We start from the raw sequence: 16773 nt of genomic DNA on the forward strand, positions 1-16773 counted from the left end.
TTGTGTAGGATCTTTGTTCAATCTTATAACAAAGGATATTTTAATTAGTTTGTTTTCACATTTTTTCACTGTTTATGTAAAGTTGGTACAACATAATGTTGGAGACTTCGCCACTACATGTCGATAATACATTGATTGACATGATAACATTGCTTTTAACAATAAAAATATAATTTAAAATATACATTAATATTTGGGTAAAAGACCTTTTTCAGTTTGGAATTGTTTAATGCAATTACAACGCTAAGCAATGGCACAAACTTTTTAATAAAACAATAATGTAATCTACAATCAGGCAGCATAATGAAAGGGCTAAAGAAACCTGTTAATTTAATTTAGTGGCTTGCGAATGCACTGCCGCTGTTATCGATTGCTGAAACTATCGAAAGCTCTGAACAGCTGAGCGCCGCATAAAGTTAACAACGAAGGTAATATCCCAACAGCTAGCGCATAGGAAAAACCTGTGAAACTCAGAGTTACTCAAAAGAAAAATTCGAAGAAACAGAAAAGAATATCCACAATGCTCTAACATCGCGGCGTTGCAACAGTCGAGTAAACAACCCACCCGAAGAGCAAAGGCACACGCCCACGCACAACGAAAAACAAACGAAACAAGTATGGCAAAAGCGAACGGGTATGCTGCCAGTGGTAGCGTTGATGAAGGGAGCGGGGATGGAGACGGTAGTATGCATGCAAAATATACGCGCACAACGGAACTGCGACGAGTAGAAGACAACGACATTTACAAATTGTCAAGTTTTCTTAATATTAATGACTCTTGGCGCAAGCTGATGGCCAGAATACCAAAGGGGCTGGACGCGAAGGCAAGCAGCGCCCCTGGTGCTTTAAACTATGATTTTGTTGTTCGCAACAGTGGACTTAAGTACACCGCTCAACACATAAGCCAAATTGATGACTATGCGAAGGCGGAACCGCACAAGAGTATATCGCAAATAATGATCGATGAATGGAAAACATCAGGGCAGCAAAACGAGCGGCCAACCGTGGGTGTGCTGCTTCAGCTGCTTGTGCAGGCAGACCTCTTCAGTGCCGCCAATTTTGTGGCACAAGATTTTCTAAATGGTAAACAATACGATCTTTGTCGGAACACGCTAATTATCTATTTTATTGTCCCACAGAACCCAAACCGGAGCGACCCGCTGATGGTCCTGCAGCGCACCTATCCCTGGATCTGAGCGAGGACATGGATATTGATCACGATGGCGCCGCAGTTGCTGGTACTATAGGCATGAATTTGGACTATGACAAGCGCATGGTCGCGAGTTCTAAGAACGTGCCGCACCCCTCACAAAATGGAGAGAATGGAGGCTTACCACCAGTGGCACCACCGCGGGCATCACGCTTGTCGCGCATGTCCAGAACAACTGCCAGTAATGCTTTGCCATTAACATCTAGCATCGATTCAATAACACCATCCGCAGCCAATGTTCCAAACCTATCAATTCTCAATGCGAGTAGCCCCGAAAACTTGCAGGACCGGCCGGAGCAATCACGTGAACAAGAACTGCAAGATTCGTATAATATTCCAGTTCTTTCTATACTTCATGCAGATTCAGCAGCAGGAGAAGCCGAACTGGCACGCGCATCATCAAAGCTTAGCGCAGGGAGAACTGAAAGAAATGGCGAGACCACACCCAATGTGCCACAGATAACGCTTTTATTTAATAGCTCCGGCACGACTTCCGGCATGATTTCGACGACCACTACAGCAGTAACAGCAACAACGCAAACAACAAGCTACCACAATCTACCCGAAATAAGCGCATTAAATTTAAATTCAGCAATCCAACACAATGGTGCTGATAATGCTGCCGACAACAGTAGCAACAGCAGCATCAGCAACGACGAAGATGATGACGATGACGAAGAGGATGCGGATGTCTCGCTGCCGAATCTGAGCAATTCTGAACAACAAAACTCTAACAATGATTCCAGCCTTACGACGGTGACCGGAACCAGCGGCGAAAATAGCTTCGAACTCACCCATGACTCCAGCTCAACATCTAATGACGATTATACAAACAATATTCCAAATCTAAGCGAATTACAACATTGAATATATGTGACGATGGCCGTCCAACAATTCGTTGATATCCACAAGCAGACATTCCGTTACAAAATTTACGTTTAAGATTACATATGTATGTATGTACAAGATGGAAGATTCAAACTCACACACGCAGCCGTTGTTTGTTGAAACCTGCAACAGCAGTGTAGCCAGGACTTGAAAGGTCCAATGTATAATTTAAGAGTAAAGGCAAGCTATTGATATAGAAAATATGATTTTCGTATAAGTTACCCGGACGATTGTGTGAACGAAATATGTGACTTTTGGGAAAATGTATTTTGTTTCCTCGCAAGAGATTATGCTTTTGATTTAGCTTTTAAAATCAAGCCATAGTTAATTTGTAATACAAAAATAACAATCTTATTTGTATGAAACGAAATAAATTTAATTGAAAGAGTAGCAGGCTTATTGATATAAATGTCATTAACAATTTACCGTATAAAAATGCTAGACAAAATTTTTGAAATACTACCATACTTCACATTACTTGTGCCTTTTTTGGTGCTAACTAAAATGTGGAAGATGCGGATGCACCAGGAAATGAAGCAAGATGAAGTGGAACTTTCCAGTTCAATGGAGGCCTTCGAGCGCTTGAATAAATACACCGACCAAAGATTGAAAGCTGAAATTGTAGTCCAAAAATCAAAAATGCAAATACAGGACGGTTCCAGCAATTGATCTATATATATTGCGTTTTTTAATATTAAAGCCGAAAGCTTCATCGGCTTTCATTAAGAATGTCTCATATTGGACTGGACAGTTAAACAAAACAAATGAGACGCGCGCACTTTGTCCGCTAACGCTGTAAAAACCGTTAGATTTTTTATCGTTTGGCCAGTGTACCCCTTTTTTTTTAAGTCCACATCCGTCACATTGTATATAGTATTTAAAAACATATTGCAACACACAGGAAAACGAACTGGTATTTGTGTTTATTAAAGCTAAAAATCACTTAACATCGATCGCCCCGGTGTATTGTGTCCATAAAAATACAGAATAATATCGAATACTCACAATAAAATTATCGGCGATGTTAAGATATTCTATGTTTTTTATAACCGTGTAGGCAACTCTGGTGGAAAGGCGACAATGCCAAGTTATTAAATCGGCACTTGTATTTTTTGTTTGTTTTTATCCAAAATTTTTCGCACAATGGACGAGTCTGAACTACTTTTTAACTTGTTTTACTTTTTATTGTGCATGTGTATCATATATCCGCCTGAAGAATTCCAGCGGCTAGGCCTAACCATAGAGCAGCTGTTCTCGCGATTTCTTGGTGAAGAATTTTTGGATTTCGTCGGGTATCATCAGCGACGCACATCTCTCAATTTTTTCGTTCATTGCTGCCTGCCTGCGACGTATTTTTTTATACACCGTATAAAATTCTCTGTATTTGCCACGCAAGCACCATTAGAAGACTCCGAACTCGACCCGGATTTCCCAATGCCACAGGAAGCCGTGGCATTTAAAACACTCACGTGGAAGACTGCACAACGTTTTAGTCTTTTGGCTGTTCTGGCAGTACCCGCCATCATATTTAATTGGCACCAACAAAGATGGCGACGACATCCAATCAGCCAGACATTGAGCAAGTATGCCAATACGCCGGGTAGCTACGATGCGGTAGCTAGCGATATTGGCAACGAGTTTCGACGCCCGGACATCTACAAAAAGAAGCTGAACTCTATTAGTACAATCATCGCGACGCAGAACTGGATAATTAAGACAACGCTATATAATGTCCACTTTGCTCATCAGTCAAACACCGCGCTTAGCGTGGCCAAGGTCAGTTGTTGTTACTTCATTGCGAACATTAAGTACATTAAATTTGCTTGCAGGCTGAAACCTATAATATATCGCAGCACGATCAGAACGATACACTTCAGATGATAAGCATTATTGTGCAGCCTAATCGACAAGGTGTGTCCGATTTCCACATACGTATTAATGCGTTAGAGTTTCGCAACTTAGAAGATCGGGTGCGTCGTCCTATTACCATACCGTCGAATATTCAGTTTCATCGAAGCGTTATTGATCGTTTTGTGGACGTGTTCAAAGCACAAGTAGCGCTCAACCCTATCTTTAGCTCGGAGCCCATTACGGACAAGTGTTTTGCCTGCATGCTAGCTGAGCCGAACATAAAGATTAACAAACAGTGTGCCGATGTAGATCGTTCTGGTGTGCCACTGGCGACTGATGCCTGCTGCTCAAACTGCTACTGCCGTCCTATGTGGTGTGTGGAATGCCTAGCTCGATGGTTTGCAGCAAGACAAAGCGACGTCGATCGCGAAGTATGGCTGGAGCAAAAGTGCACGTGTCCCATGTGCCGTGCCAAATTCTGTGTGCTTGATGTTAGTTATCTAAGAGCTCAGGACACCAGTGGCAATGCACCGTCGACTGCAAACGATGATAGCACGTGATTCGGCAAAGGACAAAATCACTGTTAACAACGCACAACTCCCAGACTTATGCCCAATGCTGTGGTAAACAAGAAGGTGACTACTCATTAAATCGAACCCTTTGCTGCTTTTTGCAATTATTTAAGCATAAACTTTTATTAACCTTAAGACATACATAATTGTATATGTATGGTTAGACATATTAAAAATATGAAAACAATTTAGTGCAATTATCACGTTTTAATACTTATAAATAACTTTTTAACATATAAGAGATAATAACATACATTTACTTTACATATAATAAATGTATAGCATAAGTACATGGTTATAAATATACATATATAAAAAGTGTTTAAGAATATATACATATATAAAATATATATACATACATAAAATATATATACATACATATATATATGTAAAGTGTTTAAGAATACTTGTATATGTATGTCGTATTTAAATATTAAGCCAACCCGTACTGTTGCAACTGCGTTAAACTACTTGTCGTAATATGCGTTACTTAACACCACAGCGTAGAAAGCAAAAACAAAATTTCATTAGTTAGTCTTCCTGCAAGTTGTATGCCGAATCTTTGCTTAAAATAGTCTTTGTATGAATATAGTATACATGTGTATATGCATGGTATACTCGTATGTACAATTCGCGTTGCGACCATACTCCCTTCCCCACCCTCTCTTTCGCTTTACTGCTCTGATTTAATAAAGCTTAATATGTATGTATATAGTATATGTAGCTGCACAATCATTTAGTCACTATCTATAAATTCGTTTCGTAAAAACTTTTATAGCTCTCCACTTTGTCACGTTGACTTCGTGCTGTTCCTGCTCCCGCCACTGCCGTCGATGTCGGGCTTGTCAGCGTTGTTGTTGCGGTTGCGTTAGAGGTGGTTTGATAGGACTTGTTGTTGGGCACATTTCGTCCAGAGATCTATAAAAAGAGAGTTCCCATTAATTTCTTAGTTTTCACGACACCCTTGAGTATTGCGGAATGTTTTGGTAATTCATAAGTTCGACGTTGGAAATAAAGCTCTTTTACTACAAATCATTTACTTACTTTAATTGTCTGATTAAACATTAAAATTGATGTTCTAGAATTATAGCAATAACTTTTATGGTTTTCCAAAAGCGTTATAACAATATATATAAAAAATTGTAACTATAATTAATATTTATATACTTAGTATAAAATTTGTGTTAATTTCTATCAGGTAGGAGTAATGTTTTTAACTAATATTACATACGACTTTAAAGACAAATGTAGAAGTATTTACCGAAACCCGCGCTTCCTATATACAGATTGGGCCTATCATTAAAGCCGTTCTGAAGGTTAACTTTTGTTAATAAATTACAACCGGGTAATCGACTGTCAATAAAATATATTATATCTACATATTTAGATTAACATCTCAACTATCAGATTTCGTAGAAGTCAATTTGTTAGCATTCACATATGTATGTATGTTCATGCATTTGTTCGTATATGGGAAGTACGTCAATAAACGCAATCACAAACACAAACTCCGATTAATCAACAGACATGCTCTAAACTCTTCCATATTGTTTAGCAGCCGATTCTAATCAAGCGCATGTAGACCTCATATACACCTATATATACGTACATACATACGTATGTATATTGTACATATTCCACATTTCGGCATCAGAAATTGGAGCGTGCATTGCCACTTATAGTGTAGCGTTTATGTGTATATGTATGAAAACGAATTTATGAAGCCAAAATGGTTTGTTTTAGTTTCTTTTTGAATGTTTTTTGCTTTAGTGTTTCCATTGTGATAAGTGATAAGGTTCTACTTTTTGCGCTCCCAACACACAAGAACCAATGACGAAAAACTGCAATATTTTGCCGGGGCCTGAGAACCTTGCCTAGGTTCTAATTGAGTACCGGCATATTTAGCTAACAAGTTTCAATGGAGGTGTGTATGCGTGTGTGCTCGATTTTCTATTTCTTAGTTTGAAAAACCTTGGTCGCACATTGCGTGCCTCATTATCGATGATGATAATACATAGACAGTCGTATATAAGCGCCAATATGCGACACAAAAAGAAATCTTGACATGACTTGATTCTGTTCACTGATAATATTTGAAGCGTAGAAAGGCGTAAAAAAAAACTTTCCGCAGACACGGAGAGTTCTAAAAATCATATATGTGAGGACAGGTGTAACGGTTCAATGCCTATGGAAAACAGAACAACAATACTAACAAAGCGCTGTAAAAATGCTAACAAGTTCAATGCACACTGAGGACAATGACGTTCCGACGACGGCCAGTAAATGTATTGCGCAAGCTCCAAAGAATATTATCCACAACCCCTTAGGTCCCACCCGCTTCGCTTCAAAGGAACTGGCCATGGTCGGCTATCTGACGTGTGCCCCTCCAATCAAATTTATTACTTTCGAGTGTCGCAATATTTGTGGGGTGTTATTTTTACAGCGCTTGCTTGGAACGCATTTCTTTTTATACATACATACTTATGTACGTATGAATGCATTGGATGATGTCTGTATGTATGTGAGCTTAACACGTATTAAATGACATTCTGGTAAAATGTACTCATACATATATACATATGTCGACGACATCGTCTTGACACCAGGGGTATAAGGTTTCCAGAAAGGTGTGTTTTCGGGTTACGATTTTATTAGTCGGGCGCTTATTACCAAAAAGGCCAATAAACACGATGAATGTACATGTGTATAAATGTAAATATTTAAGTATTGATCTTACTTATTTGCTTGGCTCATGAGCGTGTTCCCTTTTTTGTTTGCATGCAGTTCATTTTCTGATAAAATACAAACATGTACTATACATATGTATGTATAACAAACAAGAACTTAGGCTCGACCGATCGAAGCATTAATACCCTGACAAGCTTAAAATGCTTTGTATTTTATACCTTATACAGGCAGAATAAGGAATGCACCCAGAAAATTGTTAACTCTATGCCCAAAAGGTACAGTATATTAGGTTTGCGGGAAGTGAAGAGCCACCAAATTTTTATACACAGATGCCTTATGTGTGTAGTTTATAAAAGTATCTTAAGCATTCTTAATTATTAATTATAATACAGCTGTCATAGGAATGATTTGTAGTAATCATTTTATTTTGATTAAAAATATGTAGGGGGCAAACGATTGGTATAGGGTTTTCAAGAGTCGGACTGGAATGACGACGTTGGACTGATTACTTGCTTCTTTCGGTGTTACAATAAATAGGAAAAAAGCTAGCTTTCAGCATTTTTTAAAATTATTTGAACCACATTACATTTTTTAAATGAATGTTGTTTTTCAAACAAATAAATTATAGCACAATGGATATAGATTATAATGCATTGAATATTACGTAGCTTAACTTACTAACTTAACTACTTCTAACTATGTTGCTAACTAATATCGATACTAAGTATTTTATTATTTTTATATTTCTTTTAAGGAATCACTTTACAAAACTTAAAGCAGTTTAAAATCAAAATTGGGACTGATTTCGATATTGCTATTGGTTTGGTGCATTATTTTCAGAAAACATATACATATATAAATTGGTTTGTTATCCCAGAAATTATAAATCTTTGCAAATCTTTGCGCGATTTCCCATCATTGACATTAAGGACTTAAAAGAAAAAGCAAATTAGTTTGTTACTTGATGCTAGTGTTGATTTTATACAATTCATTATCAAAAAAGAAAAGTAAATATAATAATATACGATATTAGTCGCTTTTTACTAGAACAGTGCTTGATTAAATTGCGACTTAACTTAATCAGAAATGGCATTGAATGCTTAAAACACAATTTAAAATAAAAATCTTACAAAATCCTGGTGCACTTGAAACTGAAAAACCTATGTACATACTCGAATAATGAGTCGTAAACAATGTCTTTACATATTCACACATACATTTAAATTGTGGTGACTGCTAAGAGTTTTATCAAAACAAAAAAACTTCCGTTTCGTTAACGAGCATTTCCGTTGCGTTATGCATTTCACAAGAAAAGTAAAGCTCCTCGGGACAGCCGGGCCGACTTTCGAAGTAATCATGATACATGTGTATATAAAAACTACAATAAGATAATAACAATATATATATGTATGTATGCATATGCATATACATATATAGATAAGTACAGCGTAGCTAGATATTGTATGTGAAAGCCGCATGAATAATGTTTTTAAAATAAAACAAATGCAACCTTGAAAACATCTTGATATGATTTTGTAGAAGACATCTACATATACATACTTATAAATAGTTTTTTTACGTATAGTATTTTCATAGTATCTATGAATATACTATAGGAGTTATTCATTGTTTTTAATATTGTGTACAAAATATACTTTATACATTTCAACTAATTGATGTATGTATGTTTTTAATTATTATTACACGAGTTTGTAATACATGTACTGAAAGCGTTGTTGATGTTCAAGTTTCAAACTATCTAGCATGTTAAGAAATAGATTTAGTTGTCGATTTTTTTCGCAGAAACTTATGCAGACTTCATAAGATGTACACATATTAACATTTTATTTATTAATTCATACCTTTTCGCTTTCGACATTTTGATTGCCATCGAAGAGCTTTCCGTCGACCACATCCCTCTTCTTGTTCTTCGATCTGAAGCGTCCTGAACGTGAGATTGTGAAGTTGCGCCACTGGTGGCCGTATTCGCAACGCTTGTCCTCCTCCTTCAGAATATTGTCCAGGTACGAAATGGGACTTTCATGCGCCGCGGTCATTGTGTTACTCATTATGTTGTACAGTCTGATAATTATGGGTGCCAATTGACAATATTTGCGTGGATTTATTTCAGTCTTAATATCACATAAACACACAGACACTGAGAAGTTAAACAAACAACAGTTGCGTGAAGCACGACGCTTAAATGACTTCTGAGAACGGGCGCGTATAATGGTTGGTCGGTCGGTTGGTCGGCAACTCGAGTGCAGCAGCGACAACAACAATAATAACAACTCGACTTAGTTCATTTCGTTTATTGATAATAAGAGTACCAGCCGACGATCAAAAAATACATATAGTATGTATTATATATGTACATACATGTGTACAAGTGTTGTTGTCTGTGTGTTTAAACATATGTTTTTTGTTTGTTTTTATCAAAATATAAAAAAAGGCCAAAAATCGCCGCCGTCAACGACACTGCGCGTGCTCTGCCAGCTATATAAAGTCTGCGACTAGTGGCCAGGTCCAAAATCTTCGCCGTATAAACCGTCAAGTGACAAACTCAGTTAACAACAACAACAACGCTGATATAACGAACGACAAGCGACTTCAGCCGACTCCACTCCAGCGTTTCGATTCGTTACGTTAGGCTTGCCCCCAACGTCAAACCCCAAAAGTCGTTCGGTTGTTCGTTCGTTCGGCAGTCAGTGACAAAGAACAAAACAGATGAGAGATGTTGTTGCTGTTGCTCCCGTAACAGCAGCAACAACAAGCAAGTACGAAAGAAGGAAAGAAAGAAAGCAAGCAGTTCGCAAGAGCATGTGAGTGTTGTTAGCGACCCCCGAAGCACACCCGCAAGCGTTCGTTCCTGAAAAACCAAACAGGTGGGTTTCACACGTCAGTGTTCAGTGTTCGTCGTGTGTATGTCCGTGTGTGCGTATGTGTGAGTGTATTGGTCGTAACTTTTTAAGCAACCTGCCGCCCGGACCAATTTTAATGCGCTGCCTACCCAGTTAACACTTCAGTTAAGCGCATAGGGACGGCGCAGGGGCTCCAGAAAAATAGTCTGCAGATTTTTTCTTTAACAAAGAGTAGAAAAAAGCTTTACAATCACATTAAATAATGTTCTAGGGCTTGACTACATACTTATATTATATATATTATATATTATATACTTATATTATACATAGTATGTTCGTACGAAATAAATTAACATCCGGAACAGATAGGGTGACATTTGTCTAAAATGGAAACCAAAAATTTAGTGACATTCTTTTTAATTTATTTTAATTAAAAAGTTCTTAAAATCTTTTTTATTCCGAGCTAAATTTTTAAAATTAACTAGTCAAGTATAACATTAAACTAACATTTGAAAGTTATATCTAAATATATAATAGTCCCTGGTACAGAGGTATGTATAAGCTGCAAGGTATCCAATAGTTGAGCTCGCACGACCGTAGCTTTCCCACTTTTGTTATACGTGTGTGCATGTATGTGTGCAAGTATCTGTGCTCCTCTACCTGTATGTCGATGATAAGCGTAAATAGACAAAACAAACACAAAAGTTGCTAACAATTATAAATGATTAGATCGCTTTTTAGAGCATTCACTTTGGTTCGGTGTTTAACAGTATCTTTTGTATGTGCTGTAGCTTCGATGTGATAGATGGTTTGACAGCTGCGCAATTCCCTAGAGCTAGATACAAAGTACAATCATTCTGAGACAAGATGTATCTGATAGATATGCAAGCAATATATACATATGGCCAATATAGAGTCTACTTCAATGGTGGACTCAGCAATTATTTGTATCATTTATTCACAACACTCGGGGGTCATTGTGGGTTCATTATTAGTCAGTCTTGGGACTATGACTCAGCAGCGGTTAAGTAGACGTGAGCTTTGAATAAACAAATTATTCACACTTTCTTGCAATGCGCGATTATAATCGCCATAATAAAAGTTTTAAGCGCGCCGCATGCATTTACCCCTACCTTTTCGTATTTTCTTTTTTACGGGGTCAGCATAGAACCAGCCGAGTAAACACGCAAAATCTTTTATGGTCTCGGAACCAGCGACGGCTTATCTAATCACCACAAGTGCAAATCTCTTTTCAATAAAAGCAAATGCGAGTGTAAATAACAAGCGCACATTGCACTTAATTATACAATAAGTATTTAGTTGTTGTTGTCATTGTTTTGATTTGAGAGCGACTTTTTTTGCGTAATTTCCAAGAGGGTACGAGTTCCACTATATATGGAGATACATAAATATATAGTATATGGAAGACTCACTTCAGTCAGGCAGCTTGAAGAAAATTTAGCTCTTGCTAGCTCATCATAAATAAGAGAAAAGGTATAAGATTAGTAGTTGTGCGGAGAGTTTTAAGACATATATACATAATACGTGGATACATTAGGTTGTCTGATACATTAAGTTCATTGTATTAAATTTCGATTCCATCTGGTACGTCTTTTGGAATTTCCAGTCAATTGTAGGGGATACCCAATATTCAATTGGAAAATAATCATAAAAACGATATTTGGTTTATTTTTAATGATATGGGAACAAAATTGCATATTAAAAAAGTTGTAGCCATATCTGATGCATTTGCATTACTAGTGGGCCGCGAACATTGATCCTGGATGACCAATAGCTCGGCTTATTTTTGAAATAAGTATAATGATATAGAACCAGTTTTGTTCATTTGAATAGCAAATATCTGTGAAAATGTTTGCTTTAATAAGGTTTAAATGCTATTTTCGGGGACAAACGTTTTCGACTATCTAAAAAAGTTCTAAAATCTGTTTATGTCTACCTAACAATGTTGAGAAATTATTGATCTTTAAGATTTGTTGTTGAGTTGCAGTTGACATCATTTTTTATACTTAATAATCAGTAATTCAGAAATTTTTGCATTCAATGAACAAAACTGACTGACATGTTAGCTTAGTTATATTTGAGTTGATAGGCATTATGGCATAAAACCCAGCAATAACCGTGAGTTTATTTTATTTACATAAGGCATTTAACCAGTATGTGACTTACAAAATGGCGTTGATACATTGGATTTTACAAATGGAAGCATATATATATAAAGATTACATATATGTATACAGGACATTCTAGAAATATTGTATTTACTAGCTAATAGGTTATTCCCACTTGAAAATATTCAAAACCCAAAATGATTGAACTTAAAATTGAGTTGTAAACGATATTTCACTTGCTAGCAAGGATATGCTTCAAGCATACCTTAAATTTCGAAATGGGTCAGATAATGCAACAAATAGCAATGGATTGCATCTCAATGGGAATATCCTACAAGTGGTTAGTTAATATTATGCTTAACAAAGTTAAATATCTTATTAATGTTAACAAAAATTTGGCAAAGCAACTGCGGCTGCCTTAGCACAATTGTCAGGCTATTCCACATGCCCTCGAATGCACTTTAACAATGAATTTTGTTTAGCTTGCATGTCAAACAAGAATTGAAGTGTATGTGTGGTGTGCATATTAGTTTATGTGTTTTGTGTGTTTAGTTAGTTTCAACAATTAACGCAAAGCAAATCTGAAGTACATAGAAAAGTGATAAACTAAAATGTTTGCAATTCACAGCACCGGCAACAGTCCCAACAGCAACATCTACACTACGCTGCCACCATCGCCATCACGTTCACGGGAACCGGCGGCGAGTCTTGACATGGGCATCTGTTGCAAGACGGGTGCATGGGCAGCGCCAGCGCCTCCACCACCACCACCTCCTCCACCACCTAGATGATGCTGTTGACGCTGCTGTCCATGATTGCCGTTGTTATTGTTAGTGCGTGGGTGTACAAAATTTCGAATGTTTTCCTCCGTGTAGTCGACGATACGACGCTTCTTGCGTCGTGCATATTGCTTCTGTTTCAGATAGATCTTTAGTATGCCCTTAACGGTTATAAAAGTGAGACCGCCAAGCAGTGTGCGATGAAGCGTATTCTCCACAGAATCAAAAAGTATGCGTCCAACAATTGACGAGATTGTCGGCAAAAGCAGTGCACCGCAAAAGACGCGAGTGGCAGACACGGGATCCGACAGTGTCGGCGTTGCCGGATTGGTGGTTGTATGTTGTTCCTCCTCCTGTTCACTAAAGGCCAAAGTGCGAAAAAGAATGGCATTATTATCAGTGCCAATAAAAACCGATGGCGCAATTGTTTCGCTTGCCAATAACAAACAAAACAAATTATATAATAATCAGGTGTACTTACAGACTGGGATAAATTAAATTTACAAATGGAAATTTGCGAACTACTGTGCGACGGTTGCGTATCAAACGCAAAATTGCATCCTCCCAACGAATCATGCGACCCAATACTAGGCCTACTGGTATAGCGGGCAAGCCTATGAGCAATATTAGCGGATCACCAGCTTCCATAATGGACATGCCGTGCTCGTGGCCAACGATCTGCAATAGTTACACACTTGATAGCAACTCAAGAACTTTTCCTGGTATGGCTTAGCTTACTTGCAAGAATGTTACCGCGCCATAGGTCACGGCTGTCCAGTAGAGAGAGCCTACAAAGAAGCCCGCTGCCAAGAATGGACTCACACGCTTAATCAGATTATCAAGGGTTTCTAAAGCGCCACCAAATTTGCCCATTTGTGGGAAAACTATGATGTACTCTGTCTGACATTGTTGGCAGGCCACTGAGCGCAGTGCATTGCCCTTCTGCTTTTCGTCGATCCAGCGATATAGGCAGCTCTGGTGCACCCATTTGGTAGTACCACGGCACTGGCATGGCTGCACCCAGGCAGCCAGCCGATTATCCTCATCTGTGGCAAAGCATATCCAACAGCATCGTTCCTGTTCCGCAGTCGCATCTACCGACAGTGTTGTTGACGTGGCAACATTAGCGGTCTCTGCTTTGTCCCGTGCCTTAGAGCTGTCCCCAACAAGCTCTGGCTCCGCGTGTGCTGGTTTCAGCACTGGCGGCTGCTGCTGGTGATGCTGCTGCAATGTGATTGTAGTATCGGTTGGAGTTCTGTCATTGCCGGTGCAAGTTGCAGCGTCAACAGTGGGCGCTGCATTTTCATCCATTATGCTGCAAGTTTTCGCAAGTATTAGTGTTGTGTGTCCCTGTGGATGTGCACTTGCTTCAATGTTGCTTACTCTGCGCTGTCGCCTTTGCCTCTGCTCGCTAATATCGGCACTCGTCTGAGCTCAGCAATGGTTCAATTTTTACGGAAAATTATACCTTTTTCAAACTACTGCTAAATATGAATTGTATATGAACTTGAAATATATTCAGATTCTAAAATAAACTCGTGTTGTTGTTGCTTCTTGCCGAGCTGTCAACCCGGCCACTTCGGCAGTTGGTGCGAATAATTTTTGATTGTGTTAAACAATATTTGGAGTTTTAATGAGTTGGCAGCTCTGCTGCAACGTGCAATATTAGGGATGGGCACGCTCCCTTTATGTAAACCATTGGTATTTTTTACAGAACAGTATTTAATTTGAAGGTTTTCTTCAAACTAATTTTAAACCACAAACAGGATTCTAAGCTAATTAATCATTAAAACCAAATACATCAATTACTAAACATTGGTTTATTTAGCAAATATATTTTATTCTTTTAATTCAACGCTCAAACTTTATGTAAATCTACATTGCAAGTATGGTGTCTACAGTTAAAGTGTTAGATGTAATTATTTTGAATACAAAATATTAAAATAATAACAATGCAAAGGAAAGCCCGGTGTATAAGTGCCAATGAGGTTCGTCCACTAAAAGAGCACAAAACTAGTAAGAACCATGTCGTTGCCCACTGCCATTCCCAATGCCAATGCGGCTGCTGCTAGTCAAGCTCGTTGTTGGAATTAGGCGTTGAACCTGCCTCCTCATCTTCTTCATCGAATCCTTGCATCAACCGGTTGAATATATCGCCAAACATACCTCCGAGGCCTGTAGGGCCAACATGCGTCTGCTCGGGCACTTCACCAAAGTAAATAACACCGATCTTACCAATATATTTCAGAAACGAAGTGTCTCGCTTTAAAGACGGATCGTAAAGCTTGCGCAACGCCCGGAAGCCGGTGACGCTTTTTGTCTCGATGAGCCGAAACAGAAAATAAAGAAAATTGACCAGCGGCTCTTTAAATGGGAACTCGTGTCTCAATAGTTTCTCATGATATCGTGTATACTCCTTAAACGTGTCCTCTGCAGTTTTCCTTTCCCTGAGACACAGCTGCTGCAGCACCGCCTGAACCAGAAACAGATCGACCTCGCTTTTGAAACCCTTGGTTTGACTAATATCAATCAAAACACGTCCACATAAGCTGCCATCCTGGCAGAGTAGATAATGATGACGAGCGGATTCGATATTGCCTTCAGTCCAGAAGACATGTGCAATTAGCTTATGCAAAAGTGGATGACCATACTGCCCGTGGGTGGTCACGCTCCATTTAACAGCGCGTTGCTATAAGTGGACGATTAGTGATTATGAAGACTTTTAAAGACATAAAGACTTACAATCAGAGTCTCGCGTTCGACTGTGCGCGCGCTAAGGCCGCGTATCAACGCACCAAGCCGCGGAACCCACAGAAAGTTGTCGTTATCCTCATGCTGTGTGCCACGTTTCTCCAGTGTATCAACCAGGAGAAGACATAAATCGACGGCACTGTCCTCTTGCTCCCTCGCAATTAGTTTCTGTGCTCCATCAAACAGCAGATCTAAGCAATCCTGGTATTTCTTTTGTGTTGTGTAACGGAAATATAACGTTCTATACATTTGGTGGGCTTCGTAAAATTCGCCCTCCGCCAAGGAGTTCTCTAGTTTGGCCAGTACACGACTGACCCCACGTTGAGTGCCGCTGCCGCTAGAACGATCGGCCGTCGTCATTTTCTCAATTTCCTTGAAGAGCTATAAATTCGAGTCTGGTTCACTTTACTTTTCCTTCAAATAAAGTTAATTACACATCAATTTGTTAGAGCACCAAGTCGTATTTATATATACATGGCGACGTCAGATGCAACCTTTAATATCTTTGCAACACTAACATAGGGACGATAACATAGTCCTGGCTATCGATTATTGTCGGTTGAAGTGCCTAATGACAAATTTCGATTGTGTGAATACGAAAAAGAATAACTGGGTCCAGAAGACACTTTCTACCGGAAGCTGGCTTGTGTAAAAATTTTGGGCGATAATATTAAAACTCTTTTCCAACACCATCTAGGAGGTAGAAGTTTAAGGCGGTTTTTTGGACCGTGTACCTGGACGGTAAATATTTTATAGTGCAATATTTGTTACATACAAAAGGAAGCATCTCCGACTTCATATACATTATCAGCATGCATATATTCTTGAACAGCATGACAAGGCGAAACTATATTCAAATTTACTTAAAATTTATTTCCATAATAAGCCTTTTATACGTTAAAAAAACATATATAAAAATAATTAGTTGTGTAAATTAAAGTGTAAAATAAAAAATAAATAAATACGTTTAGAAATACTTAAATCACTGTATGAAATTTTGCAACACTAATGCGCTACAGTGATTCAAATATACCTATCGATTAT

General features: G+C 38.4%; 5 protein-coding genes across 5 annotated transcripts; 2 read left to right on the forward strand and 3 right to left on the reverse strand.

The window, feature by feature from the left end:
* The first annotated feature begins 442 nt into the window (after positions 1-442).
* Positions 443-2488, forward strand: LOC115621802 (protein Tube). Its single transcript, XM_030515583.1, has 2 exons — positions 443-1083; positions 1140-2488. The coding sequence occupies exons 1-2, from the start codon at positions 618-620 to the stop codon at positions 2075-2077; spliced, it is 1404 nt and encodes a 467-aa protein (XP_030371443.1). The 5' UTR covers positions 443-617; the 3' UTR covers positions 2078-2488.
* Positions 2489-2545: 57 nt separating this feature from the next.
* Positions 2546-4765, forward strand: LOC115621062 (E3 ubiquitin-protein ligase TM129). Its single transcript, XM_030514586.1, has 2 exons — positions 2546-3874; positions 3928-4765. The coding sequence occupies exons 1-2, from the start codon at positions 3242-3244 to the stop codon at positions 4507-4509; spliced, it is 1215 nt and encodes a 404-aa protein (XP_030370446.1). The 5' UTR covers positions 2546-3241; the 3' UTR covers positions 4510-4765.
* Positions 4766-4918: 153 nt separating this feature from the next.
* On the reverse strand, positions 4919-9665 carry LOC115621290. Its single transcript, XM_030514892.1, has 2 exons — positions 9072-9665; positions 4919-5439 (listed from the first exon to the last, which is right to left on the reverse strand). Exons 1-2 carry the CDS (start codon positions 9276-9278, stop codon positions 5269-5271), a joined length of 378 nt encoding a protein of 125 aa, XP_030370752.1. The 5' UTR covers positions 9279-9665; the 3' UTR covers positions 4919-5268.
* Positions 9666-12204: 2539 nt separating this feature from the next.
* LOC115620709 (E3 ubiquitin-protein ligase MARCH5) lies at positions 12205-14548 on the reverse strand. Its single transcript, XM_030514084.1, has 4 exons — positions 14362-14548; positions 13717-14293; positions 13460-13656; positions 12205-13338 (listed from the first exon to the last, which is right to left on the reverse strand). Exons 2-4 carry the CDS (start codon positions 14287-14289, stop codon positions 12855-12857), a joined length of 1254 nt encoding a protein of 417 aa, XP_030369944.1. The 5' UTR covers positions 14290-14293; positions 14362-14548; the 3' UTR covers positions 12205-12854.
* Positions 14549-14793: 245 nt separating this feature from the next.
* On the reverse strand, positions 14794-16190 carry LOC115621132 (Golgi to ER traffic protein 4 homolog). The gene is made up of 2 exons (XM_030514684.1): positions 15721-16190; positions 14794-15667 (listed from the first exon to the last, which is right to left on the reverse strand). Exons 1-2 carry the CDS (start codon positions 16087-16089, stop codon positions 15047-15049), a joined length of 990 nt encoding a protein of 329 aa, XP_030370544.1. The 5' UTR covers positions 16090-16190; the 3' UTR covers positions 14794-15046.
* Between the last annotated feature and the right edge of the window lie 583 nt (positions 16191-16773).

Source organism: Scaptodrosophila lebanonensis, unplaced genomic scaffold (assembly GCF_003285725.1).
Source record: "Scaptodrosophila lebanonensis strain 11010-0011.00,11010-0021.00 unplaced genomic scaffold, SlebRS2 tig00000024-arrow-pilon, whole genome shotgun sequence".
Taxonomy (NCBI): Eukaryota; Metazoa; Arthropoda; class Insecta; order Diptera; family Drosophilidae; genus Scaptodrosophila; species Scaptodrosophila lebanonensis.

Bases quoted from the DNA above. Each gene is read 5' to 3' on its own strand.
- LOC115621802 (XM_030515583.1), top strand. From the start codon at position 618: ATGGCAAAAGCGAACGGGTATGCTGCCAGTGGTAGCGTTGATGAAGGG. The intron at 1,084-1,139 runs GTAAACAATACG...ATTGTCCCACAG, and splicing joins GGCACAAGATTTTCTAAATG to AACCCAAACCGGAGCGACCC.
- LOC115621062 (XM_030514586.1), top strand. From the start codon at position 3,242: ATGGACGAGTCTGAACTACTTTTTAACTTGTTTTACTTTTTATTGTGC. The intron at 3,875-3,927 runs GTCAGTTGTTGT...ATTTGCTTGCAG, and splicing joins CCGCGCTTAGCGTGGCCAAG to GCTGAAACCTATAATATATC.
- LOC115621290 (XM_030514892.1), bottom strand. From the start codon at position 9,278: ATGAGTAACACAATGACCGCGGCGCATGAAAGTCCCATTTCGTACCTG. The intron at 5,440-9,071 runs GTATGAATTAAT...CTCTTTTTATAG, and splicing joins AAAATGTCGAAAGCGAAAAG to ATCTCTGGACGAAATGTGCC.
- LOC115620709 (XM_030514084.1), bottom strand. From the start codon at position 14,289: ATGGATGAAAATGCAGCGCCCACTGTTGACGCTGCAACTTGCACCGGC. The intron at 13,657-13,716 runs GTAAGCTAAGCC...TAACTATTGCAG, and splicing joins GCGCGGTAACATTCTTGCAA to ATCGTTGGCCACGAGCACGG. The intron at 13,339-13,459 runs GTAAGTACACCT...TTTGGCCTTTAG, and splicing joins AATTTAATTTATCCCAGTCT to TGAACAGGAGGAGGAACAAC.
- LOC115621132 (XM_030514684.1), bottom strand. From the start codon at position 16,089: ATGACGACGGCCGATCGTTCTAGCGGCAGCGGCACTCAACGTGGGGTC. The intron at 15,668-15,720 runs GTAAGTCTTTAT...GTCCACTTATAG, and splicing joins TCGAACGCGAGACTCTGATT to CAACGCGCTGTTAAATGGAG.